General features: G+C 37.3%; 2 protein-coding genes across 11 annotated transcripts in view; one reads left to right on the top strand and one right to left on the bottom strand.

The window, feature by feature from the left end:
* The window catches only part of LOC107268243, a 36,039-nt gene that overhangs the window by 2,997 nt on the left and 6,185 nt on the right, over positions 1 to 26,857 (bottom strand). The window lies entirely within an intron of this gene.
* Positions 6,342 to 11,156, top strand: LOC112494424. 10 transcript variants are annotated; one of them, XR_003059820.1, is made up of 8 exons: positions 6,342 to 6,641; positions 6,804 to 6,938; positions 7,365 to 7,699; positions 9,354 to 9,653; positions 9,953 to 10,369; positions 10,458 to 10,717; positions 10,811 to 10,946; positions 11,024 to 11,156. XR_003059820.1 is itself a non-coding variant. In XM_025085548.1 (5 exons), the coding sequence occupies exons 2-4, from the start codon at positions 7,545 to 7,547 to the stop codon at positions 10,896 to 10,898; spliced, it is 543 nt and encodes a 180-aa protein (XP_024941316.1). In that variant the 5' UTR covers positions 6,342 to 6,938; positions 7,365 to 7,544; the 3' UTR covers positions 10,899 to 10,946; positions 11,024 to 11,156. The 10 variants fall into 10 exon arrangements, 1 of the variants encoding a protein (XP_024941316.1); XR_003059821.1 differs by having other exon boundaries at positions 6,794 to 6,938; XR_003059818.1 differs by lacking the exon at positions 6,804 to 6,938 and having other exon boundaries at positions 7,486 to 7,699.

Here is a 26,857-nt window from a genome sequence, read left to right as displayed (position 1 = left end):
GTGGAGACGTCTCCGTCGGGTACTCTCCTCTGCCGGGCAACTCGGTACGTCGAGACTATATCCCCACGGCAGATTCGAGCACCTCGACCTCAACTAAACACTGACACAATCTTACGAGAGCCTTGACATAACTGTACGAATCAACCCGAGAGCGTAGCTTCTGAGCAGGGTGGCGACCCGAAGAGAACCAGAAATCGAGAACGTTATTTGTATCGGTAACCGGAGCCGCCTTGGGACCGTGATTCGAAAAATCACGTCACAATTTATAAAAATTATCGATTAATGATACGTGTACAATAGTCTTTGGGATTTCGAAATTGATATACAGGGTGTTTGGAAATTACCTAGCCAACGGGGTATAAGGGTATTTGGTAAGCATCACAGATTACAAAAATGACCTTTTTTGTCCAGAGTTATTTATTTTTAAATAGGAGCAGATCAAATTTGACCAATCAGAGCGAGACGCCAACAGAAACGGTAGGCACCTACGAACTCTGAGTTTTCTTCCTTCGCTTTTATTTTTCGGTTGCTATGGACAGACTGAAGCCAGCCGAAGACATGCCTATTAGATGTCACTAACACAGCGTTACAAGTACCTGCTTTTCTTTTTTAGACCGGATACTATGTCAGCACTAAATACCTTCTATGCTTCTGTAATGTTATTTTATTAATGTTATTATTGCAAGACTAAAGATATTTGCAATAGAATCTGAAGAAATATTATTTGTCAAGATTTATTTCCAATATAAACAATACAGTAAGATATCTAATTATCAAAGGGTGCAGCGTATTATGAATACGTCGATGGAATACCCATTTCTTAAAGAAGGAGTGTTCAGAAAAAGAAGAGTCCATGGAAATATGATGGAAGCATACGCTGGTACCTAGGAAAAAGAATGGATGTCGACGAGGAATCTCAGAATTGAAATAATAGTCTTAACCCTGCGTGGGTCATATTTTTATGGCACCCTGGGTCATATGGGTCTTTTTCGACCCGTTCAAGATTTTATCCTACTGCTGTCTCGATAGGAACTCCTGGATGAAGGCGCTGCTTGGGCACTGAGTACCCCTCACTAGTAAGTTTATTTAGGGTGAGGAGAGAAACCCGGCACTTCAAGGACACGCAAGATATTTAAGGGTGAATATTCGCTTGGGTCGAAAAAGACTCATATGATCCGCGCAGGGTTAACATTATCAGTAAATGCCTACAGTAAAAGTTGTTAGATACAGGACGGATCGCTGATAGATCCTTTCACACGTTCCACATAAGATCCAGTACAGACACGTATGGTAAAACTGTGTAGTATTTAATTACGTGTTTCCCGGCAAATTACGCTCAGGTTTTGGAATGATAAATTCAGAGTGCTGGATGGATCCAAAACTGACCTGAGATTGATCTTTCCCGTATAAAGATTGTGGCTTGAATCGATGATTTATGAATGATTTGCGAAGGATTCTTGTGGGTCATAACTGCGTGATGGGAGGTACAGTCGTGTAAAGCAAAAGTTAGTTGCTTCAGGCGGATCGCACGATTAGCAATCGTTTTAGAGTCCAAGCGCAAGCGCATTCGTTCACAGATTGCTGATATTGGCGCGATGCAACATTGTAAGAGCGAACAACGTTTTCCAGTCAGTTATTATCATTAGTTTATCATATTGATAGTTATTAATTAATTATAATTAACCATTATTAACCATCTATCGATGACCAATCATGCAATCGTGTCTTGAAGTATATTGTTCAATTGTTGTTCATTAACTATTTAATTACCGTTTATCAGAAATTATTATAGTTGGTAATTCATGGTTATTAATGGATTGTTAATACATTGTTATTTAATAAATATGTTTTTTATTTCAATCATTAATTAATACTTGTTAAATATTGTAAACGTGATAAAGTACACTGTACGGTATATGTAATTTATACATTCATGATACATTGCATGAAGGATGCAATGACACCTGCATGATAGCTGCGTGAACGAAGGCACGAATGAAGGTGAGGAAGAGAAAGCGATAGAAAGAAAAGAGCGAGAGAATTCGCGATGACTGCGTGTGTGAGCACGTGAGTACGAATGGGGATTAGTCCAGAACAGAAGGGCAACAATTGAATATTGCGGAGTGTAGTTTCAAATAATAAATTGTGTTATTCCCATTAAATCGTCATTATTCTTAGGTATTGATCCTGATCCTACATAACTTAAACATTCGATTTCCATATAAAATAACTCAATGTGTTTTTATTTTCATTATTTTAGTCGCGCTCATGCAAATGTATACAGTCATACCATGTTTACTCACTTTTCAACTAAAAATAAAGAATCAAACAATTGTAACCTATTTCTCTTAACTTGACACCGATAATCAAAACTCTTAGAACTCACTTTCTTCGAGAATTAACCTTCGTTACATTCGGCCATCCCCCCTTTTCTCATGCATTCGCAAGCCAGGCGGGCGCCAGCCAATTCTTTTGTCACCGGGAACTGACAAGCCGGTATGACTTGGGAGTTGGGGTGGAACAGGCCCAAAACGAGAGCTCCGGAGGAACCTAGGAGAAGATACCATAACATAAGGGATTCTGTCGATTTTTGAGGGCGCGTGAAATCGAGAAACGCAACCGGAAGTGCTAATCTTTGGGGTCGCATAAAATCAGCAAACGTAACTAGATGTACGAACGGGAGCGAACGGTTACGGGAATGCACAGACTGCTAGGTTGAGGTAGAGAGGATCGGAGTAAGTGTCAAGCAAATAGTGCGGGATACAGAGAGTAACTGATCGAGAACGTAACAGAATGAATCGGAACTATCGAACCGAAATCCCTCCACCAACTAATAAGTTGGGAATCCTCACCGGAGCTGGTACAACTAATCCGTGAAGACCGACGAACTGTAATCGGCTGTACCGACTACTGTACTGTACCGACACTCAGGCGGGTACTGCACTAGGGCAAATCACTACACCTCTGGAACACTCAGAGAAAATCTATAAAATTTCCTGGATATCGCGAGAACAACGCGAGAACTACACAGGTGAGAACCTTTTATACCGTATCGGAAGCACAGCTAGAAAAATTGTCAACAGATAGCACCAGAGCACGAGTCAGCTTGTGACACCTCAATCGGTGTTCCAAGGCAGAATGCTTTGACCATAGTCAAATTCGAGAACTATTCATTCTGATTTTTCGAGATCCTTATAGCTGATAACTCTTCTTCTCCCTCGAGTCGTCCCTTTAAACCAAATCAAGAGAGTTCCTTAGCGAATCGGTACGTAACACTGGGAGATCCTCCACGACCGGTTCCCCAGGGCATCGGGCGACAGCTGGCACTACATCCTTAACTCCGGTCAGGGGGTTCCTCCCCTGCTCTTAACCGTAACAAAACTATACCTCCGCCCGCTCTACAGCCCTTTCCCTCTCTGCAGCGGGGCGCCGGTATCTTACTCGGGCTTCTGCCGATTCGTGGAGACGTCTTCGTCTATATTTTACATTAACACTTGATGATTTCAGGTTACAATAACAGTTATTATTTTATGGTTTGATTACTATATCATATAAGGCGAGAGTCTATATAGGAACAGAAACGACCAGGACAGATGTTACGTGGTAAGAGCCTACTCAACTCCGTGGCGCCACCTATGTTAATCCAACTGTCAATTTAAACTATTTATTCAACAGATGGAATAGAAAACTAATACACACTAAAGATTAGAATCAACGTGTAGTAGAATAAATAATTTAAACTGTATGTGTATCTATGTATGGATATGTGACTTTAAGAGTGGATAATTATGTAAAGCATATTTCCTATCTTTTAAAAATGTTTAATCAAGAAGCATCTCAGACTTTAACATTTCCGACTAATAATCCATTGTAATAACTAATAAGTTTCTGATCAATAAAAGTTCACACGTAACTCGAAAACGGATATGGAGAGTCCCTTTATTTTGTCTATCGAGTGCAGCAAATCCTGCACATGGGCATCTAGCGAGTCCAATAAGGTTACTGTTCAATATTCTGATAATTTGATAAGGGACTTTTTGGTTGAGTTAAAATTTCACTAGACCCCTCGTCTCTCCTTCTAGATTTCTACATTGTATAATGTAGAAATAAACGATATCATTGTAATATTTTCTTATTTGCTCTTAACATGAATGGTTTACTTATGGCCACTAATAATCGTTACACAATTATTTTAAAATTTTAACCATAATATTAATTCGACGTTCATTTATAACCCATTCAGTTTATACAACTAAGAAATTAAACGCAAACATAAGAAAAAAACACATTGAAATAGAACTAATAAATTATACAATAAAGTCAATCCTATAGTAACCGGTTATAATTAATATTTCTTATCTGTCTGGATAATGATGACGGTGTCCATCTGTTAAGTCTCCTTATTTGAGTCCTCTTTCGATTCGTCACGACTCAACAGTTTTATAGTATAGAGGTGGTTTTACATTGTAGATTTTGTTGTTGAATGATCGATCACCTTCAAGCACTTCTTGAACTTATCATCTGCTATCCAGTTTTATTGTTATATAAAGAATTTAGGTTCTCATTTAGGAGCCCTGTCGCCTTTGATCGCACTTAGCACACGCCTTGCTTACACGACGGTCAATTGACAAAAGAGAAGAGCACGATAATTGCTATTCCTACCAGGGACTCTTACTTACTGGAGAGGGAAGTCTATCCCAGACGACGCTATCTATTGACTTCAATCTTAAAGAGTTTGTAACCGCGAGTTTCGTTACAATTCGCAGGGAACTCACTGGATAAACGCACGTTACATCATATAATTTAATCTAGCTATGAACAAACGTAACATAGATATTATTAAAAATTAAATTAACAAGAATCAATTTATAACTGTTTCATGATCGAATAGTATAATTATTAGACACATCTTATCTTACTTTATCATGATTGTAATCACAACATCGTTTTGAAGAGAAATATTACGTCTAATGAAATTTAATACAATAATGAGGTAAACTGATAGTATTTTTGATTTCAGTGTTATGTAAAGATTGCATTTGACATGAAGGATGTTTCAACATTCTCAGCGGGTGACGGAATCCATTATGGTAAAATAGAACATCAATAATTGCACTGACTATAGGGGAATGTATGCAATAATCCTTGAGTCAATGGAGTTATAGAAATTAATTGCCTTTTTGATCCTTACAAATTCATATATCAAGGTAGATTCTATCAGCACCTAGTCAAATAATAGTCCGTCATAAGACAATTGAAAATAACGATATTCCAACATACCAATAATAATTGTAAAATATTTTACACACATGAATCTATCATATTTTATTATTTACTAATTTGAAAAATATAACGATAGTAGTGCCATTGGAAATGATTTGTTCGTTCAAGTCCCCATTTGGAAGATGTCGCCATATACGATTGGATTGGAAAATGTTCGGTAGGCGCCTTTTTTTGAGGTATTTACGAAATTCGGAAGTTTTAGGGAATATTTCAGGATATTGATTATGTATACTGTTATGCCGTCATGAGTTCTTTAGGATCACAAATAAATAATTGCACCGATTTGGAATTATATAGAGAACTAATGGGAGTAGGCACAGATATACTAATTATTCACAACTATGAATTACGCTCCAGGACTTCACTCTTAGTTAGGAACTTCGCGAGTGACCGCTGTGGCTCACAAGGTGTCTCTCATCGCTTTTATCTTAACGCCTTATGCATAGGGTTAGCATTCGTCTAATGCTGACTTTGCGTCTGAAGATTAACTATACGACGAATCCTATCGTGAGGCATAACAATACATCTAATGCCTAAGTACATTAAAGTCTGGCCATAAAGATTTTCCTATAAAAGATTTCTAGCACAATTTATTTCTTATGAAGTCCCGGTAACATCATCTACGTTTCGGTACGCATGTCCTTTATATTCAACATATATCAACTTGAGGTACTCATGTAATATTCGTTCCCGTTAAAGGACTACCTTAATTCAGTCTTTTATTGTATTTCGATCTTTTGTGATGTCGTATACGAAATTACGTTATTTTCACAATTATGTGTCTAGATATTATAATATGCAAATTGAGATTGGTACACGAATCTCATACGAGACGTACGTTTATGAATAATTATTTATTCTAAATATATTTATTATAAATAAAATCAATATTTTTAAATGAAATCCTGATATGATTACTACTTAATAATGAATAAATACAATTAGTAAAATGAAAATGTAATATGCAGAGTTATTCAGTAGAAATACATCACCTGAAGTTAACGCTTCCATTTGAGTCTTAAAGTTAACAGAAGACTAACGATTGAGTCTGACATATTTCCTAATATTGCTTCATTTAGCCTCCGCGAATTACGTAAAGTTTTTACTCAAAATTATTAGTGAAATAGTGCCTAATTAAACAAATTAACACGAAATTATATACAATATACATGGAACAACACATTGTGGCATTTGCAGACTGAAAGTTATAAAAAATTCGTAAAGAGACTTTACATAAGCACAATTGTAGGCTAGTGCAATTTAATAAATCGTTACGTGTCATCGGTTTGATGAACTCGAACGCAGGGTTAAACTCTAATTAAAATGCTATTTTCTTTTAGCTAATTTTTTCAAAATAGGTAGGTACTGTTAACACGTAAAACCTGCTGTTCACCATTCCCAACAGCAGTTCAATCGAATTAAGGTCGATCCCGCGCAATTTTGTAAACTCGTAGATTAGCCTCGTAGCTTTAGGCGTGAAACTTCTCTAGAATATTTTTACCATCACTAGGATTTTCCAGTTATTGTACTTTCTAATTGATACACTGATCAAATTATAAATCGTACAACTATGAAATTTAATGTCCACAACGCAACGGAAGAGAAAATTAAAGTATAAGAGATAACAGTCCTGTCTGACATAAAATGGTAAAAAAGTAAGAAATTTTCGACGATAATTTAATTGAGTTATTTCCAATTGGGTGTTGTTCCACGTAGTTATAAATATATTATTCAGTATTTCATTTTTGCATGACATTCCTTAATTAAATATTTACATTTGAACGTTATGCAATACAAATAAGCGAGTAGAACTTTAATATCAGACAATTTAAATAACAGATTTCTAAGTATGTCTTCCCGCGAATGATGTGTAATCAACACTGCATTTCATACGTTAAGCGTTGATTTGGACACGCGTGCAGATGCTAACTTTTTACAGCTGTGAATAGTATTGAGTTAATGAGCTCTGTTAAATCATTCGACTTCAGTTTATTATATAAATTTCACTTAATGGAGAATAAATGCTTTCTTGTTTTCGGAGTTACTATAAATTCATGAGTTAGAGAATTAATACTTTTCAGTCGAACGTGGGAATATAAAAAGCGCATAGCTTGAGTATTAAATGAAAACGTAGCTATCTTTTGACTTGGAAATGTGGGGAAAGAGTTTGAATTCTCCCTCAAGATTTTCGATCCCTTGCAGCCAAGGATTCCCGAAATTGGAATGCGGTCGATGTTTTTTTTTTTCTGTTAAAAATTACGATGGCAGGGAATAATATTGGCATTTTGTGTGATGAAAAAAATACTTTGGATCCCAATATTGCGAAAAAAGACGGAGGATTTATTTTGATGGGAGCCATAAATACTAATGAAGTTTCTGAAGGATCTATTTGCACGATCAACCCAATATATTCGACGTGAGTTTCCACTTCCATCCTTCTCGCCGTGGTTTGAAATATAATTGCATAGCTGCATCTGATAATTTTAACACATTCTCGGTAAATTAATGTAAAGTTCTGGTAGAATAGATGTTCACAAAACATCTATACAATAATTTTTAACAAACATACTCTCGCACATAAAGTATTATTCAAGCTAACGTTTTAACGAACCTCGCTCTTATAATGGAAGACTTAAGCACACTATCATGAAAGTTGAACACTTCGAGCATTGTCAAGATATGGATTTGAACTTTGTATATGTGCTTGACAGATGCACAATGTTCATGCGTGAAAAATCTAGTTCACGATTGTATACGGAATAACAGTAGCCAAAAATTAACTATATAGATATACTTCGCTAGATCAAATAGCAATATTATTTTTGACATATCTCAGCTTTCAGATAGTAATATGGATGAAATTTCTAGAAGACACTTTTTTTTACATCAATCATTAATACAATAATTTCTGAATTGAAAATCTTGAAAAATTTTTAAATAATTCTTTTACTTCAATATTTAAACTGTGTGATATGAAAAAATTTTAAATAATGGATCAATATCCTTTCACTTACATAGCAAATATTTTATAATAAAACATACATGTTATTCACAGGAACAGAAATACTATTGTTATGATACTAAGGACACCATCTTAAATGATTGAACTAGTTTCAGTTAGTGCAATATTCCTGAATAACTCAATTGTAGTAATTTATGTAAACTTGTCCATTTAATTTCAATGGTAAAACCAATTTCTGTTGAGACTTTTTACCTGAATAGCTGAGGTACATCTACTATGCAATACTATGCTCATATCTTCTACATTATGAAGAAGATTTACGTACTATGAAAGCAATTTTAATGACTGATTTTATGTTTCACTGATTTTTATTGACATCGATTCAATGTGAACATGTTTCACAGCGACTCGAATTGAATGTGAACATTCATCAATTCATTATGTCAGTATGGATGAAATGTGGCGAAGAGGGACAAAACATTTAAACATCTTAAATACAAATAACTTTCTAAATTTGAAGTCGATGATCCTAACTGGCACAACAGCGACTTAATAAAAATTTACATATTTCTTCGATCAACCCTTTGCCTGTCACAGCTTCTTGAATTTTGTTGTGCCAAATGTGTTATTAATTAAAGATTTAATAAAAAAAAATTGAGATTATTTTTTTAAATATTTTTGGGTCCTTGAAGTCGAATTTGTATCTAAAAATGGCAAAATTAAAATAACGAAGACAACATACTGAAAATCAAAAAATATTGTCGATTTGCATCTATTAAAGCAAGATTCGTATAATATCTCGAAAATTTGAATTTCCAAATGATAATCAAATGATAATCAAATCTTATTTTCCATCTTATATTGAACAATTTAGACATCAGTTTCGGGTTCAGAGACCTCAGAAATTCAAGGGAACAAGCCACGGCCATTGTTTTGAATTCAAAAATTTGGACTTCACATGTCTAATGTTCATTTGAATCGCAGTGATAGAAATAAGTTTTTTTACAGGGTGCGCACATACGCGTCTATGACACGCGTGGCCCTTGCGCTTATATGCATCCGTGATAGACAAAGAGATAAAAAAAGTAATGTTTACTTTATTTAACAGTATTGCAACTGAACAACGAATAACTGATGAAATGAATATAAAAAAAGAGCACTTAAAAATTCCATTAACAAATGAAGTTTCGAAGAACGAGGCAAATAATCGTGTCAATAAAGGAACCCATGTGCTGAACGCAGAGAATACTGAATCGAACAAATGTAGTGACAAAAAAGAACTTGGCTATAACAATAACTTTTCCATTAACGCTCTGGATGATGTGAAAAAGATTGATACGATATCCGAATGCTGCACTATTCAAAGCACAAGCGTAAATTCAAATTTGGCACAGGATTCATTATTCATGTAAGTATTACCACTTCCAAATTTTTTAACTCATCTTGGTTACACTTGGCTTCTGAGTTGGAGTCGCCACTAAAAGTTTTTCGACATTTTGCAAACATTGCACACCAGTACTGGTGTGTCAGGAAAAGTTGTCTCTTATATGGGACCTTGTAGCATGCGTGTCTTATATTATTGGCTAATCAGGTGTTACATTAATTTTGTTTGGCTAACCAGCTCCACCGCAGCTTCAACGCGGAAGTTAAATGTAATGATATTTATGTCAGTATTGATGTTTTTATATGACTTCTCCGTCACTGTAGGAACATTAATGAAAAGTTTGTTAATACGGCAACACAAACAGAACATCGTTACATAATTAAAGCTGTAAGAAGTTGTCCGTGTCAGAAACCAGAATTACCTCTTCATTGGCGGTTGCATTTATACATGCATTTTCTGACGGTTAACCGCTTTACAGCTTCGTCCAAGTCTGAAATTCGATTCTCTAATAAGATCGGAAAGCTACCAAGAGATTTTTTAATGTTGCAACGAAAGGCCTCTGATAATCTAATTTATGAAAAGGCTAAGGGCAGTGGTAGTCCTAGTCACATTTCTACCCCAGTACGATTCTCCTGGCGATATATCATGCCCAAAAAAATTGTTTAGGTTGCATCTACAATTAATACTACAACTACACATAATGTCAATCTCATGTTATGCATTTATTACTTGCTAGAGAGGTAATTAGTTCATTAAGATTTCTATCCCCCACAGGAAAGAAGTATATTGCTCTAATATATTTTTCAATTTATTTAATGTATATCTCAGATATATAACAGATATATATTATACATCCTGTATATATCTGGAGTATCGAATTTTTGCTAGCAAAGTATATCTCCACAAAAACGGGCCAAAACACATCCTGAAGCAGAAAAAAAGCAAAAACGCACTTCTCTTAACTCGCCATTAATCCCTTTATGGTAATGTAAAGCGGTCACCCATCTACACATTGTACACCGTTTCTGTTGTTTAAACTTAATAATCATCCAGCATCCTCATCCACCTCTGACGCGTCCTTCTATTAAGTATATAATATTTATTTTGCTTAGACATGAAGCATATCTGATAAGTATATATTTATGTTTAAATTAAATCAGCTTATATACTTTTTTCCATAGGGATAGTGTCACAAACTGCCAATTACTAAAAAAACAGACACATCTTGAAGTTCGACTAAAATACGTGATGAGCAAAGATAAGCCCTAAGATAACTAACTAGTATGCATATAATAATCATTAAGACAAAGTCATTATGTAAGGGTTCATGTATATTGCATTCAAATTCTACTAGTTGAAATAAAGATTTGTGACGGATTTAACCCTGGTTTCAGCTATCTGTGGATCCTTGAGGTTGATTGGAGCTCCACTGTATATGCTTATTCACATAAAATATCAATAAAATGTGTCTAGTATGTGTCTAGTATGTTAGTGTACACCGGAAGCACTTCTGACATAAAGTATGTGAAAATATAATTACACATATTGTATGTTCATATTTATTTCCAAATATATGAAAATTATCTATTTGCTGTATTAAAAGAATGTATGAACAGGTATATTTCAGTATATATTTTGCAGGTATACTAGAATGTATTACCCAACATTTTTCGGCAAACATATGTATATTCGGCATAGAAATAATATATTATCCAATGAATTTTTGAATATATTTTATTTCCATATTATAGTATTATACGTATCTTACTGATGCACTCTATAGTCTAAATTAGTGAATTAAAAATTATTTTTAGTTAGGCTAGGTTAGGTTAGGTACTGTGACGTGATTTTTTGAATCACGGTGCCAAGGCGGCTTCGGTTACCGATACAGACAACGTTCTCGATTTCTGGTTCCCTTCGGGTCGCCACCCTGCTCAGAAACTACGCTCTCGGGTTGATTCCTACAGTTAAGTCAAGGCTCTCGTAAGATTTCGTTATTGTTTAGTTGAGGTCGAGGTACTCAAATCCGCCGTGGGGAGATAGTCTCGACATACCAAGTTGCCCGGCAGAGGAGAGTACCTGACGGAGACGTCTCCACGGACCGGCAGAAGCCCGGGTGAGATACCGGCGCCCCGCTGGAGATGGGCAAAGGGCTGTAGAGCGGGCGGAGGTAGTTTTGATACGGTTAAGGGCAGAAGAGGAACCTCCTGCCCGAGTTAAGGATGTGGTGCCCAGCTGTCGCCCGATGCCCTGGGGAAGCGGCCGTGGAGGATCTCCAGAAGTTACGTACCGATTCGTTAAGGAACGCTCTCGATTTGGTTTAAAGGGACGACTAGAAGGAGATGGAAGAGTTATCGGTTATAAGGCTCTCGACCAATCAGAATGATTAGTTCTCGGATTTGGCTATTGTCAAAGCAGTCTGTCTCGGGGCACCGACCGAGGTGTCACGGGCTGGCTCGTGCTCCCGTGCTATCTGTTGATGGTTTTTCTTGCCGTGTTTCACTACGATATAGCAAGTTCTCGACTCGTACAGTTCTCGCGTTGTTCTCGCGATATCCAGGTAATTCTATGAATTCCTGTGAGTGTTCCGGAGGTCTAGCGCTGTGCCTTAGTGCAGTGCTCCCCAGAGTGTCCTTTGGATACAGTTCTCGGCCTCCACGGATTAGCTGCACCAGCTCCGGTGAGGACTCCCAATTTATTAATTGGTGGAGGGATCTCGATAGAGAGTTAAGATTCGTTCTGATACGTTCTCGGTTCGTCGCTCTCTGTCTCTCGCACTATTTGCCGGACTCTTACTCCGACCCTCTCTACCTCAAACCTAGCAGCCTGAGCGGCCGTGCATTTCCGTAACCGCCCGCTCCCGTTCGTGTATCCAGTTGCGTTTGCTGATTTTACGCGACCCCAAAGATCAGCACCTACGGTTGCGTTTCTCGATTTTACGCGTCCCCAAAAATCGACAGGATCCGTTAAGCTATCGCCTCGTCTGATAGGTTCCGTCAGAGCTCTTGTTCTTGGTGGAGTTGGGCCTGTTCCACCCCAACTCCCAGTTTATACCGATGTCGGGTCAAGGAAAAGAATTACGTTACAGTACATTTTAAAATAACGAAAATCTTACAGAATTTAAATTGTATGTATACTTTGCGATTATAGGGTATATCTAGTAAGTATTAGATCTGGTGTAATATGTGTATACCATAGGTACGGTTTCCTTATTACACACCCTAACTCTTGAGTCGTCAAACTTACGTTCATTATTAGGGCACGTGGGTTGAGGGTTATCGACAGTAATCGACGAACCTACACGTGCGATGGTTAGAATTGGAATATTTTGAACTTCTTTTTGATTACGGCTCGGTTCTTTCGATTTTTAATTTTCTGGTGATTCGACTTTGGCTACTGTCGGGATTTCAAATTTTGATATGCTCCTTGTTGTAAGATTTGCGTAAGGGGTATAAGCGATATATGTATGAGGTGGTTTTCTGTGTGCGAGAGTGTCCAGCTTGTGGTACCAGCAGACCCTTCGCCCTGATCCAGCCAACATCTTTATTCTTTTTTTGATTTGGTGTATCGGAGTTCTCTTGGGGGTGTTCCAGGTGAACAGGGTGTTCCGAAATTACCTGACCAACGGGATATGGCGGTGTTCGGGAGACACCACTGATCACGAAAATGACCTTCCTTTTCTCGGGAAGGTCATAGTTCTTAAATAGGAGTAGGTGAAAGTTGACCAATCAGAGCGAGTCGTCAAGAGAAACGTAGGCACCCACGAACTCTGAGTTTTCTTCCCTCGCTTATCTTTCTCGGTGGCTTCTTTCTTGTTTCTTGTTTCCAATAGGCATGTCTGTTTTCGGCTGACGTCATCCTGCTCGAAGCCATCGAGAAACAAAAACGAGGGAAGAAAACTCAGAGTTCGTAGGTGCCTACGTTTCTCTTGACGCCTCCCTGTGATTGGTCAACTTTGACCTGCTCCCATTTAAAAACTATGACCTTCCGGAGAAAAAGAAGGTCATTTTCGTGATCAGTGGTGCCTCCCGAACACCGCCATACTTTTTTTTATTGCATACCCCCCGCGAAGTACAGCCAGAGTAGCCGCGTGCACGGAGTTCGAGTGGAGATCTGTGGTCCAGGAATTCGATACGCCGACCTGCAAAGATTTCCGGAAGGATAAGAGGTGCGGCCCACCGCATTTTCTAAGACCGCGAATCGCGGCGCGTGGAATAAATGGATAATTTAACTTCAAACGGCGTTCTCATTGGCGTAACCCCGAACCTTCCATTTCTCGTCGCCCCGACGTTCCCCTCTAGCAATTTTAGCTAGCTGAGGCTATACAGCCGGAAGACTGTAAGACTGATAGTAAGAAACATCGGTGCGAGAAAGCCGCACCTGGCCCCTAACATAAGGACTAGTACCGTGTTTTTTCGATTTCAGCAAACTGGGAACGGCCGCGGCTAATTTGTGGCTAGGTATAGCCACTATAATACTATCCGGTTCAAATCCTACTGAGTTCTCTTTTTACACAACAAACGCTCGAGGAACTTCGAACGGTGCAGGTTGTTCGCGGGACGTTCAGATAATTCGGTATGGTGTCTCGAATATCGATGTTCAAACGCGAATCTGACGGGCTACTGGACTTTGCACCAAAACTATATCCAAATGCGGTAAATATACAGAAATGCAAAACTAGACTGACTTTGTCCTCGTTTTGTCGGGGCATCCAGGATAAACCCCCCAAGTCCCCTGAATCAAACAAGGGAGATTTAAACGCTGAAATGGCGTTCTGAGAAACGTCTCCGCGGGGGAGGTCTAGCACGTGTGCGGATGTCGAATGATCCGCGCGCATGAAAGAATTCGCCCATGAAGCACTACAACTTGCAAGTCCTTGGCAAGGGGAACAGGCCACGTGTAACAAGTTCCGGGCACGAGGCTTAAGAGATTCGAACATTGCGACCGGGATGTAACAAGTGCATTCTTACCGTTCGGAATTTACTTATTTTTATTAAAGTTTCTTGTTCCTTTCTTTTTGGTTACTTTTAAATGTTTATTTACAAATTTATGTAACAGATTTATATCCCATCATCGTTCTTTATCTTTTTGAGTAAATCACGCAGTGATATAACTATATGTAGGTCCAGTGTCTGCACGGTTTAAACCAATGCATTGAGCCCTCATTCAAACGCAAATTTCACGTGATTCAATTTCCATTAACCGAATAATCCACAGAGAGATATATTAGACATTGCGACGGAACTCGTGTCGATCATGCAAATACCACCCGCAAACGGAAGTTTGTACTGCGAATTGTCGTAAATTTACTGAAATACTTTTTGCGTTGTGATGTGTATCGATAATGCCTTTAATCGATATTTAATGAATTTAAAAAAAAATTAGTCATTTAGAAATACATATATTAATAAATCACGGCTAAATGTATTTTTTCACATTATTGTAATATCAATTATTGTACTTAAAAGGAGATAAACAGAAAAAACCGATCGGTTAAATCTTAATATAATCCGTACAATTTTCTAATTATTTTTTAAATCCTTACTATTAAAGTTATTAATAGCCATGTACAAAGTAATTCTGGACAAAAACTTATATGTGTTTTCAGCGGTTAATATGTATCAATCTTAAAGAATAAGTTGCGAATATCCAATTAAAAGTAAAAGACAACATTTATTGAATAAATGTAATAAAGTAATATTTGTTATCAATTCTTTGATCGGTTTAGTAGGGGCGTAATTTGGAAGCCTTTATAAGTCCCAACAAGGAAATCTACAAAGGTCGCATAGATAGAAGCATGACCAGTCTAGTAGGGTTATGCTTGATTGTCCTACTGCCCACCTCTCTCCCCAATAGAATTGGAAAAAACTAAAAGGGGCAAAGTAATAGCCGAACTAATTTTCTACTCGCGACCCTAATGATATCGAGATTTTAGTTGAAATAGTTATGTAGGATCGATATAGGATTATTACATTTTATTCTTAAGGACGTTGTTCGGTGACAATCTCACCAAAAAGTTATACCGTACTGCTAGCATGAATGCCATTGCGCGTAGTACGACGAACGGTACAAACTTTTGTTTCGGATTGGTCTACGCACACGCACAAATGGTGTGCACCGACAAGCACACACTAATACGGTAAACGAGCTAGAAACATCGGACTGCCCCATTACGTTCAGCGGCCAAACAGACATATTTATATCGGGAAAAGTATGCTATTAGATCACAATGATTACAATGATTACATAAAATAAATAAATAAAAAAATATTAAATATATAATATTATATATTTAAATATTTATATATGAAACAAGATAATCGAAGAATAACAAGATATATTATTACAAGATAATCGTTTTTAAGTTTCGTTGGTCGTTAAGTTTCATTCATTGTTAAACTATTTAATACGATAATATTATACGGTAATAATATTTATTATTCTATAATGTACGGTGCTGAATAAAACGTCAGATTTAAATTCATGCATATGTATATGTACAAGGTACGCGCTGTCCCCTCAGCCGACCCAGCTACGCTGTTGCCACGTCGCGAGCGTTCCCCCCACCACACACCTCATACTATCGAAAATTTTAGTTTTCGTCAAAATGAACATGGATCGAGACGGTCAAAAAATTTCATTTTTTTTTGAGAATATGGCTTTTAGAATCTTTTAACTGTTAGCAAAGTTTCATGCATGTGTTAGACCTCCATCGATGTCAAAAAATTAATATAGGCCATGCGTCTATGCTTTGCGTGTTAAAATCATCAATTTCAATGAAATTTTTTACCAATTCCGGACGGCAAAACGATTGTTGCCTGAGGAGAAATATTTTTTTAATAATTCGAAGAATATTTGGTGAAAGTTTCAATCCTCTGTTGGATCTTTCATTTTAACGAACAACGTCCTTAAAGAACCACGATAGGCTGACCTTACCGAGGTTAGAATAGAATTTCTAGTTAGGCTTCAATTCTAAGCAATCCATTTTATTAAAAACAAGCATTTAATTCACCCAAAATCGTTATTTTGATTGTATTATAAATCGATTACCATCGTTGGTTCTTGTCAAACAGAAATCGAAGTCTTATAAAATCAGATATCAACTTAAATAGAAATATGATCAATAAAGTATTCAAATCCTGAGAGACACACATGAACCCGTGTCTGACAGGACATGTGTGACATACGCTTGATGTAAAAAGTATGTGATGTTCTAGCGTTACAGATGCTGTACGTATACAAGCTCAGCCGAAAGTATGCCAATCTGAGAAAGCTTAATAATTACAACTTTTTAAATGCTGAACAAATTCATAAACATGCAATATCGTTAGAGAATGTTATTACACCTTATAAAATGTATGTTGGCCTTTTTTTAATCATTAATTTTGCACGATCATAAATGTTTATGGCTTCAAGCGAATATTTCTGGTTGACTCGGCAGCGATTTCAATTATTGAAAACAGAAATCTGAAAATTATTATACCGGTTTCAGGGACCTTGTAAATCTTCAAGATATATGATAAAATATCGATAATAGACCACAGAAGTAAGAAATTGAAAAAAATGTAAGACAATTATTTGCTAAATATTTGAAAAATATTTTTAAAAACGTGATAGCTAGATTTTTTAAAGAATTTTCTTACATTTAAGTGTTTGTCATTATCGTCCATATAAGTAGCAATGTGTCTGTTGATAATAAGAACGGATATTAAACTTCTATCAGCTATAATTTCCAAATAAATCAGATTATCCAGTAGAAACTTTACAAGTGGTTTTAAGGCGACAAGCTACGCTCTCTTAAAGTTTCAGGATCTTCTTATAATTTTGACATAGGTGAAATACATTCTTAAGAGCCATATCTGGTTCAGTAGAGATCCAGAGGAATTTGATACTTCAATTAGGACATTGGGCAAAAATCAGATATAAATACGTGTTCTTGTTTTGATTTTAATTTGTTTAAACTATAAATGTGTAAACAAGTTATTGACGATATGTTAAAAAGAACTAATAGCACCATTCGACTTTACTGAAGAAATTACTAAAGAAAAACATATTGTAAACTGTACTTGTCAGGATAACCTTTTTAAGAAATACAAGCTTTAAAATAACAAGTAACCTCTTTTTTTATATTCCTTTATTTGCACAAAGTCTCTGATTTTTTCATTCGACTTCTAACTGACTCTAACTGAAGCTCTTCTTCCCTCTGTGATGGTGGCGCGCTCTCTTGGCGGAAGCACCGCCAAATTTAGAAAGGAAATCACTAGATATCCCAATTTATTTTATTATTTTTTGTTGCAAAAACATTTAATTAGTTAATTCAAACAAATACATGTAGTTGAATTACAATTTAATTTTTTCTAACCATGTGATACTTATTTCAAAGATGAAGCTATTGATCCAGCAGTGTGAATATCAAATCCATGAAACTTCCATTGAAAAAAATTGTCATGAAACATAATGGAATGTTTCAAAGGAGGATGAAGAATCCCATCATATTTTCTTTTCAACATTTTGAAAATGACCAATTTCTGTCGGAAAATCTTTGAACAATTTAATTGCTTATAACAAAGAAAAATTTTTACTTTGTTACAACTTACAAAATTTCTTCTTATAGATTATTCTTTAAGTTTTCGAAAAAGTGCTGATTCATCTCTCTACGATAAATAAAACCAGAGATATTAATTCTTGAAGTTACCGAGCGCTCATTTTTTTTACAAAATTCAATAATTTATCGATAATAATCGAATTTTTTCACACCTATTCCACGCAAAAAAAGTTTCAATCGTTTTAAAAAATACGATGTCAAAAACGTCCAAATGCGGCTAATTTCTCCTGGAGTTTCCCACTAACTAGTAGTGCAGCGCAGTCCTTCCACCCTTCGTTCATGCATAAGCATACCAGATGGGCGCCAGCCAATCCTTGTTCCATTGGGAATAGATAAGCCGGTATGTCCTAGGAATTCAGGTGAAATAACGGTAACTGTAAGAAACAACGATAAGAATAGACGGTAACTGAACGGATCCTGTTGATTTTTGGGACAGCGTAAAATCGAGAAATACAACCGTAGGTGCTGACTTTTCGAGTCGCGTAAAATCAGCAAACGTAATTGGATGTACAATCGAGATCGAACGACTACGGAAATGCATGACCATTCAGGTTGATAGGTTACGGTAGAGAGGATCGGAGTAAGCGTCAGGTAAATAGTGCAAGAAACGGGGAGCAAGAGGACGAGAACGAAAGAAAACGAATCGAAAGCTAGAAAACCGACATCCCTTCACCAATTAATAAATTGGCAGTTCTCACTGGAGCTGGTTGAGCTAACCCGTGAAATTTTGAAACTGTATCCAGGTAACATTTAGGTGGGCATTGCACTAGAGCAAAGCACTGCACCTCCGAAATACACGCAGAAAATCGGTAGGATTTTTTGGATATAAGAAGAGCAGCGCGAGAACTACACTATCGAGAAGTTTCTGTACGGTATAGGCAATACAGCCAGAAAAACTATCACCAAGTAGCACGGGAGCGCGAGCGAGCTCGAGGCACCTTGTCGATTGTCTCTAGACCAACTACTTTGCTAATAGTCAAATTCAGAAACTAATCGTTCTGATTGGTCGAGATCCTTGAATCCTTGATCCTTGAATCGTCCCTTTAAACTATATTGAGAGCGTGTTTTAACAAATCGGTAGCATAACATATCTAGAGATCCTCCAGGGCCGCTTCTTCAGGGCATAGGGCGACAGCAGGGTAGCTCATATTCAACTCGAGCCAGGGGGTTTCTCCCCTGCCTTTAACCATATCAAAATTGTATCGCCGTCAGCTCTCCAGCCCATTGCCAGTCTCTAGTAGAGTACCGGTATCTCACCCAGAGTTTTGCCGGCCCGTGGAGACGTCTCATTGGGTGCTTCTCTGCTGGTCAACTTGTTCCGAAGAGACTATTTTTCCACGGCCGGTTCGAGCACCTCGGCCTCAACTCAACAAAACATTCCGAGAACATTGACGTAACTATCCGAGAGCGTTTATGTAAGCAGGGTGGCGTCTGCCGAAGGGAACTAGAAAGCCTGAGCGTTATCCGAAATGATAGCTCGGGTCGTCTTGTGGCTCTGAATTTTAAAATCATGTCACACGATTTACATTAAAATATGTGTTTATGAATTACTTTTCTTCTATCTCAAAATATGGTACGATTTTACTTAATCTAATTCAGCTTCGCCTTTCGGAGTAGAATTTTTTTTCACAATGAAAGAATAATATACATATAATATTATCTTCTTACATAACATTTCTCAAAAATAATGAAGCACGAAGGGCAAATCTGAAACGATGTATCATTGTAACGAATACACATTTATTTCACATAGACAGAGTTTAGAATTTCTTTAATATAACTTGAAGCACAAACACTTATGATATCCCCCACAAAAACACTTTCGTCTAAAAGACCTCGTCAAGTACAGGATCGCTGTGAATTCCCTCCTTAAACGGAAATACCTGTATTTATATCATGAATTATTGTTCTAGTAAAAAAAAAATATTAAAATCATGTTATGCTGCCAAGTACATAAGTATCTGCGTCTTAGCTCATCATTTTAATTGCATTTTAAAAGTTTCCTATAACGTCTGGGTTACTCTTTTGTTTTAGTATTGTTCGGTGTGACTAGTGGTATTTTTATTAATGCAATGCAATAAGTAATTGTAAATTCGCGGAAAACGCAGAAACAAATGATCTCTTTAACAGTTTCTAAATAATTAGAATTGGGCCGTGCAAATTTAACCTTGTAAGGTTCGCCCTGTAGAATTAGGTGCTCCTCCGAACGAAAGAAAGATTTAGTATACTGTAATCTGACTACGTGTGTAGGATTTGTTCGGGCCGTATTAATAACTTTCAAAATATTTAACGTCTAAGATATGAAACATGTAGAATATTCCATATAGGATAATACATGTAGGATATACATATGCCTCTCCATATCATAGTAGACATGATTCTCTGTTAAATTTTCACGTTGAATGTCACATAGGTACATAAATCATATTATAGTTTTTTGCATCAACGACATCGATGGTCAATTAATTCCAGCGTTAAACCACATTTTTAATAATTTTACGAGGTGTATGAATGCTTATTCATTAAGATTCTATTCCCTCATTTCTAGTTAAGAGAATACTATTCAACTCATTCTCAAACTCTTGAGAAATTTAAGCATATTAAATATCTCAATATAAGCGCAATCGTAAATTTCGGCGAATATTCAGAAATCAAAAATTGGCCTTAGGTTATGTCCAATGTAACGTAGCGCTAGAGTTTTCGAAAGAGATTGTGAAATGCTCTATTCTGCGGAAGGTATTTGCATACAATACTTCGTACAGCATGAGACAATAGAATTATTTCTCCGCATTGGACGCGTACGTACAGCCGCAGGAATGGGCCATAAATCATATCTCGAAACAGATCCAAATCCTCGTGAATTGTGTTACCAGGTGCTTATGTGCCGAAGGAAAGCGGTTTCTAGACTCGCCATATCAAGATATGAAGATGCAGGGATCTGTCTGATTCATATTTCATATATTCATTCAGCACGAGGGAACAATTTATTATCAGTTACGTATTTACAAACTTCTCAGTTTTCTGTTTCATCATTAGAATTAAGATAAAACTGCTATTAAAAATATATCATCGATGGAAGATAATAAATGATTCTGCACCGCGAAAAAAGGACGATATTCTAATTATAAAATCTACGTTGCTGAATGTAATCGAAAAATATGCGCCAACGTGAATTGAGATTCTACAGACGCTGAAGCTCGATATGCTAATTGCAATCTACTATGTAAATGTCGAATCGACAGTTACACCATTATGTGTATACAAAGGTTAAAGGAGCGCGTTTATCTGGCCTCGTACGGTTGAGGCTCTCGTGTCGGAGGGATTTTCGGATCAGTTAGAGAAGGAAAAAAGTACAATGTTGGAAAACACTCTATGTATTTATTCCTTCAATATAAACTGCTGCGCGTTCTCATTATCTCGCGCACTCTACAATCGTCTTTCTCGTCCTCACGCATGCGCGTTTGTTCGCTTGTGCATATACTTTTTAACCGCTCTTTTCGCTCATACGTTCGCACACAATTGCTCACTCTCGCACTCGAATGTGAAACGTGAGGCGCCCGTACCGGGGTTCTCAAAACCGCACTCTCTCAACGCGATGGAGTTTGAGTGCAGTTGAAATGAGGTTAGGGTAGCAAGCCAAAATAAATAATTCTGCGGGAAATGACGTATTTTAGTGTTTACGCAAATTAAAAAATATCAATTTATACAGAGTCGCTTTGATGTATGATTGTATGTATTGCTTGTCCACGAGTTCAACGTGTTTTCTTGACAGATCGGAAACAATGAAAACCCTAGTAGGGCATACGTGTCACTGCATAAAATGTTTATTACATGTATGTTTTAGCATATATTTGTTATTTTATGTAGAAACACGTGTCTTTTGGTTCAGACTTTATAACTTGGAAAATATCAAAAGACCGCATGGAACTCATGGACCGACTATACTACGCGATTGTATTTTATACATTTACTAAAAACTTCAATTTTGGAAATGTGTTATTTTTGGACCAAAAGTACTAGATATCTGTAAATATTACTGTCTATACATTCCCCAACGGGCACTGGCATATTCTCCGTTGAAAATAGAACAAAATGCATTTTGTCCGAATGAGATCAGTTGCAGCGTTCTCGAAAAAATAAATATTAAAAATTTAGAAATATCATCATGTCTCATGTTCGATAAGTCATAATCTAATCATAATATTACAGTTTCTACTTGAGTGAATGTGTTCACAGACGCAAACGCCCGCCACTTTCCTTTTCTACTGCTATTGTTTTCTTTTGGTGATGATTGCAACTTACTTAAAATGATGATATTTCTAAATTTTTAATATTTATTTTCTTAAAAACGCTGCAACCGATTTCATTCGGATAAATTGCATTTTGTTCTATTTTCAACGGAGAATATGCCAGTGCCCGTTGGGGATTAAGTCGTGGGACACCCTGTATATGGAGCTTCATTTTTTCTCTAATTTTTAACCCAATTAGTTGAATACTTAGTCTGGGATTATATCCGTAAAATTGCATCCTGATTTTAAAACTGTAATACTATATGGTTCTATTGGAGTGTGCAGGAACTTCAAACGAACCTAACTTGATGGACTTTTCGCGAATTTAGAGAGTAGTATGGGTAATAAAATATGAAATCAATCAAATAAATTTATAATATATTTTGTAACGTATTTTCTTAACTTAACACCGATAACAAAAAATCTGAGAACTGACCTACGTTACCTTCGGCCGTACCTTCTTCTCTCATGCATCCGCAAGCTAGGCGGGCGCCAGGCAATTCTTTATCACCGGGAACTGACAAGCCGGCATGACCTGGGAGTTTGGGTGTAACAGGTCCAACTCCAGCAAAACGAGAGCTCTAACGGACCCTATCAGAAAATGCGATAGTTTAATGGATTCTGTTGATTTCTGGGAATCTGTAAAATCGAGAAACGCAACTTGATGCACGAACGGGAGTGGACGGTTACGAAAATGCACGGCTGCTTAGGCTACTAGGTTGAGGTAGAGAGGGTCGGAGTAACCGTCAGGTAAATAGTGCGAGATATAAAGAGCAACGAGTCGAAACCGTAACACAACGAATCGGAAGTATCAAATCGAAATCCCTTCACCAATTAATAAATTGGCAGTCCTCACCGGAGCTGGTGCAGCTAATCCGCGAAGGCGGAGAACTGGGTCCAAAGGACACTCGGGTGGGCACTGCACTAGGACACAGCACTACACCTCCGGAACACTCAGAGAAAGTCCATAGAATTTCCTGGATATCGGGAGAGTAACGCGAGAGCTACATGAGCGAGAACTTTCTATATCGTATCGAAACACAGCTAGAAAAACTATCAACAGAATCAATAGAAAGGGAGAACGTTATCTGAATCTGTGGCCGAAGTCGCCTTGTGAGCGGGAATCAAAAAATCACGTCACAATTTGTAAACCAAATCATTAGACTTTTACAGCACGCTGAGAAGAAATTGGTGGCAGTAGGATATAGAGGCAGAAAATTATATTATTAATTTGACTTTAGTATCAAGAGACTCGGTCGAGTCTCGCACCAAGTACAAGCAACCCGCCGTACAGGACACGGTCCGCCGAGACCGTTTACTCGAAGCATCTCTTGCACCTGTGTTTCGAATCAAATATCTTATGAACGGCTGTATGTGAGAAAAATGTATTGATACATTCACTGTAGAAATCAAGGGTTCTGAATTGATTGTGACCAAATTCAATACGATTAGTGTACGGGATCAGGACGTATTCACATGGCGAGTGAGATGATTTTATTTCAGGTCCGTCGTCGTCGTCGTCGTCGTCGTCGTCTTCGCACGTCCATCAACTTTTTTACACGACAAATGGCGCTGACTGCTTTGCCTTCTTTACCTATTTGTATTCTGGATGGTGTTGGTAATTTACGAATACACAACACAATGAAATACACTTTATACGTGAAACTACCGTTCACACCGAATTTCCAGTTAATATAAGGCTACTTTCACAATAGTACAGAATTATTAAGGCTTTCATGTGGGCGCGTATGTATGGGTGTATGTATGTGTGTGCTTCGATATAGTTCCTCGTATTTTAGGTGACAGTGTTTAGAGATATATGATGTCCAGTTATTCCGCTCCGTAGTTTCCTGTATCTAGGTGTCAGGCGTGGAAGTTCAGGGTGTCCAGGTATTCCGCTTCATAGTTTCCTGTGTTCAGGTGTCAGACGTAGAAGTCCAGAGTGCCCAGAAAAGTGTGCAACGAGCGACGCTTTGGTGCTTCGCTCAAACTATAGTATCCTTTCTGGTGTTCGTACGGCCTGAGGTACGTAAATAATTCAGCACACTCTCCTCTCTTACGTTTACCACACGGCTTCAACAAGCTGGACACCATTAACGACGCTTGTGTGCATTAAAGATTACATTTTCTTTAAAAATTTGTATATATCTTATGCATTTCTAAACAAAGGGACTTACAAATTAAATTTATATGCCATTAAACATTTTCGACAACGCAATATATTTTTCTGATTAGCGACATCATAATGCATTTACATTTTATATCTGTGAAAATATAGATTTCAGTGCTTAGAGCTTCTATGTCCCGTTGAGCAACAAAAACTTATGATATCCCCCAAAAAAACACTTACGTGTAAAAAATTACGCCAAGTACAGGAGTGCCGTGAATTCCTGTTACAAAAAGTATTGAAATCATATTATTCACTTGGCCTCAATAATCTGATATCAATACTTTTCATTAGAGGAATACACAGCACTCCTGTACTTGGTGTAGTTTTTTACACGTAAGTGTTTTTTGGGGATAGAAATATGTCTGATTCCTATAGCATAGTGATATACTGAATTATTTAATACACGGAGGGAATTGTCTACCAAAAATTGGAATAGGTTTATACCTACGGAAGAACAAGCTAGAACTCTAACAAAAATTAGTATGTTTAGGGCAGAACCAGATTTTAATGTATGACAATTTAAATTGGAGACATTAATTTCGGGTATAGTCTTTAACCTCTTAGGCACGGCTGAATTTTGCGCGGGGCTAATTCTCTGTACGCGTTCAACGCGAATTACTTGTAAATGATACGGCACTGCAATGTGTGACGGATAATGCTGTTCTTTACACGAGTACATTGGAATGAAGTGTTTGATGATTAAATTATAATTTTTCTTAAAGATATGATACACGCATTTTAACTTTAAAAAATTATTCTAATAATTAATAATACAATTCAGTATGGCATCCGCGAAAGCCACTATAGTGGCGCGTCGTTCAGAGAGATGGCATCTGCGAAAGCCACTATAGTGGCGCATAGTGCCTAAGAGGTTAATAAAAATTGGTTAAATTTCTACGAAAATTTGGTTGGAAATTCTCTTTGTGTATGAGAAGTTCATGTTTATTCCAATGGTTCGCAAGGTTCAGATACTAATGGATTTAATGGAGCAAGGGTTCATTGAAAATAAACATAACAAATGTAAAATATAAATATAATTGGATTCTAAACTCAGTTCCATATTGAGCGAAAGCTTGCACATTAAAAACCGGAGATGGCTCTTTATTTAAAAGAGATACGTCATTATAAACTTAAAGGATGATTGAACACGACGAGTTTAAGTAATGAAAAATAAAATATCGCTTTAGTCGTCTTCAGACAAATTGTTACATATTTATCTTGAATTGTTCATTTAATTCCCCACAGAGTAAATTACTAATTTGGACTAATTCACCATTTCTATTCAGATTGTATAAGGAGAAACACGGAAATTAAGGAAAATGTACCTGCATCAACAGAGTACATCCGCACTCTTAATTTGATGTGTGCTACTCTCAGAGTAGCACAAAAAAGAGAGATATAGGGGGAATGGGCAGAATCTGAGCAATTGGATATGAGCTCGACATAATTGTAATTTACTTTTTCATATAAGTACTAATTCCCATACTCAATGCATACCAACATTTTTTGCGTGGGAAGCATCGACGTACGGAAATTAAGATTCTAGTTTCTCGATTTAGGTAACGATCGACTCATTGAACAGTCTTATAACTTGTAACGTAATTCTTTGACTCGACCCGACACCGATAGCAAGACATACGGGAACGACTATCTTCGAAAACCAACCTACGTTACCTTCGGCCGTCCACCCGTCGTTCGTGCATCCGCAAGCCAGGCGGGCGCCAGTCAATTCTTTTTTCACCGGGAACTGACGAGCCGGTATAAACTGGGAGTTGGGATGGAACAGGCCCAACTCCACCAAGAACGAGAGCTCTGACGGAACATATCAGAAGAGGCGATAGCTTAACGGATCCTGTCGATTTTTGGGGACGCGTAAAATCGAGAAACGCAACCGTATGTGCTGATCTTTGGGGTCGCGTAAAATCAGCAAACGCAACTGGATACACGAACGGGAGCGGACGGTTACGGAAATGCACGGCCGCTCAGGCTGCTAGGTTTGAGGTAGAGAGGGTCGGAGTAAGAGTCCGGCAAATAGTGCGAGAGACAGAGAGCGACGAACCGAGAACGTATCAAAACGAATCTTAATTATCTATCGAGATCCCTTCACCAATTAATAAATTGGGAATCCTCACCGGAGCTGGTGCAGCTAATCCGTGGAGGCCGA

Source organism: Cephus cinctus, unplaced genomic scaffold (assembly GCF_000341935.2).
Source record: "Cephus cinctus unplaced genomic scaffold, Ccin1 Ccin1_scaffold0499, whole genome shotgun sequence".
Taxonomy (NCBI): Eukaryota; Metazoa; Arthropoda; class Insecta; order Hymenoptera; family Cephidae; genus Cephus; species Cephus cinctus.
Note: the sequence above shows the minus strand (reverse complement) of the source record. Positions and strands in the feature narration are given on the sequence as shown.

Excerpts from the sequence above, each read along its gene's own strand:
- LOC112494424 (XM_025085548.1), top strand. The coding sequence starts at position 7,545 with ATGGCAGGGAATAATATTGGCATTTTGTGTGATGAAAAAAATACTTTG. Across the intron at positions 7,700-9,353 it reads ATCAACCCAATATATTCGAC|TATTGCAACTGAACAACGAA; the intron begins GTGAGTTTCCAC and ends TTTATTTAACAG. Across the intron at positions 9,654-10,810 it reads GCACAGGATTCATTATTCAT|GGATAGTGTCACAAACTGCC; the intron begins GTAAGTATTACC and ends TTTTTTCCATAG.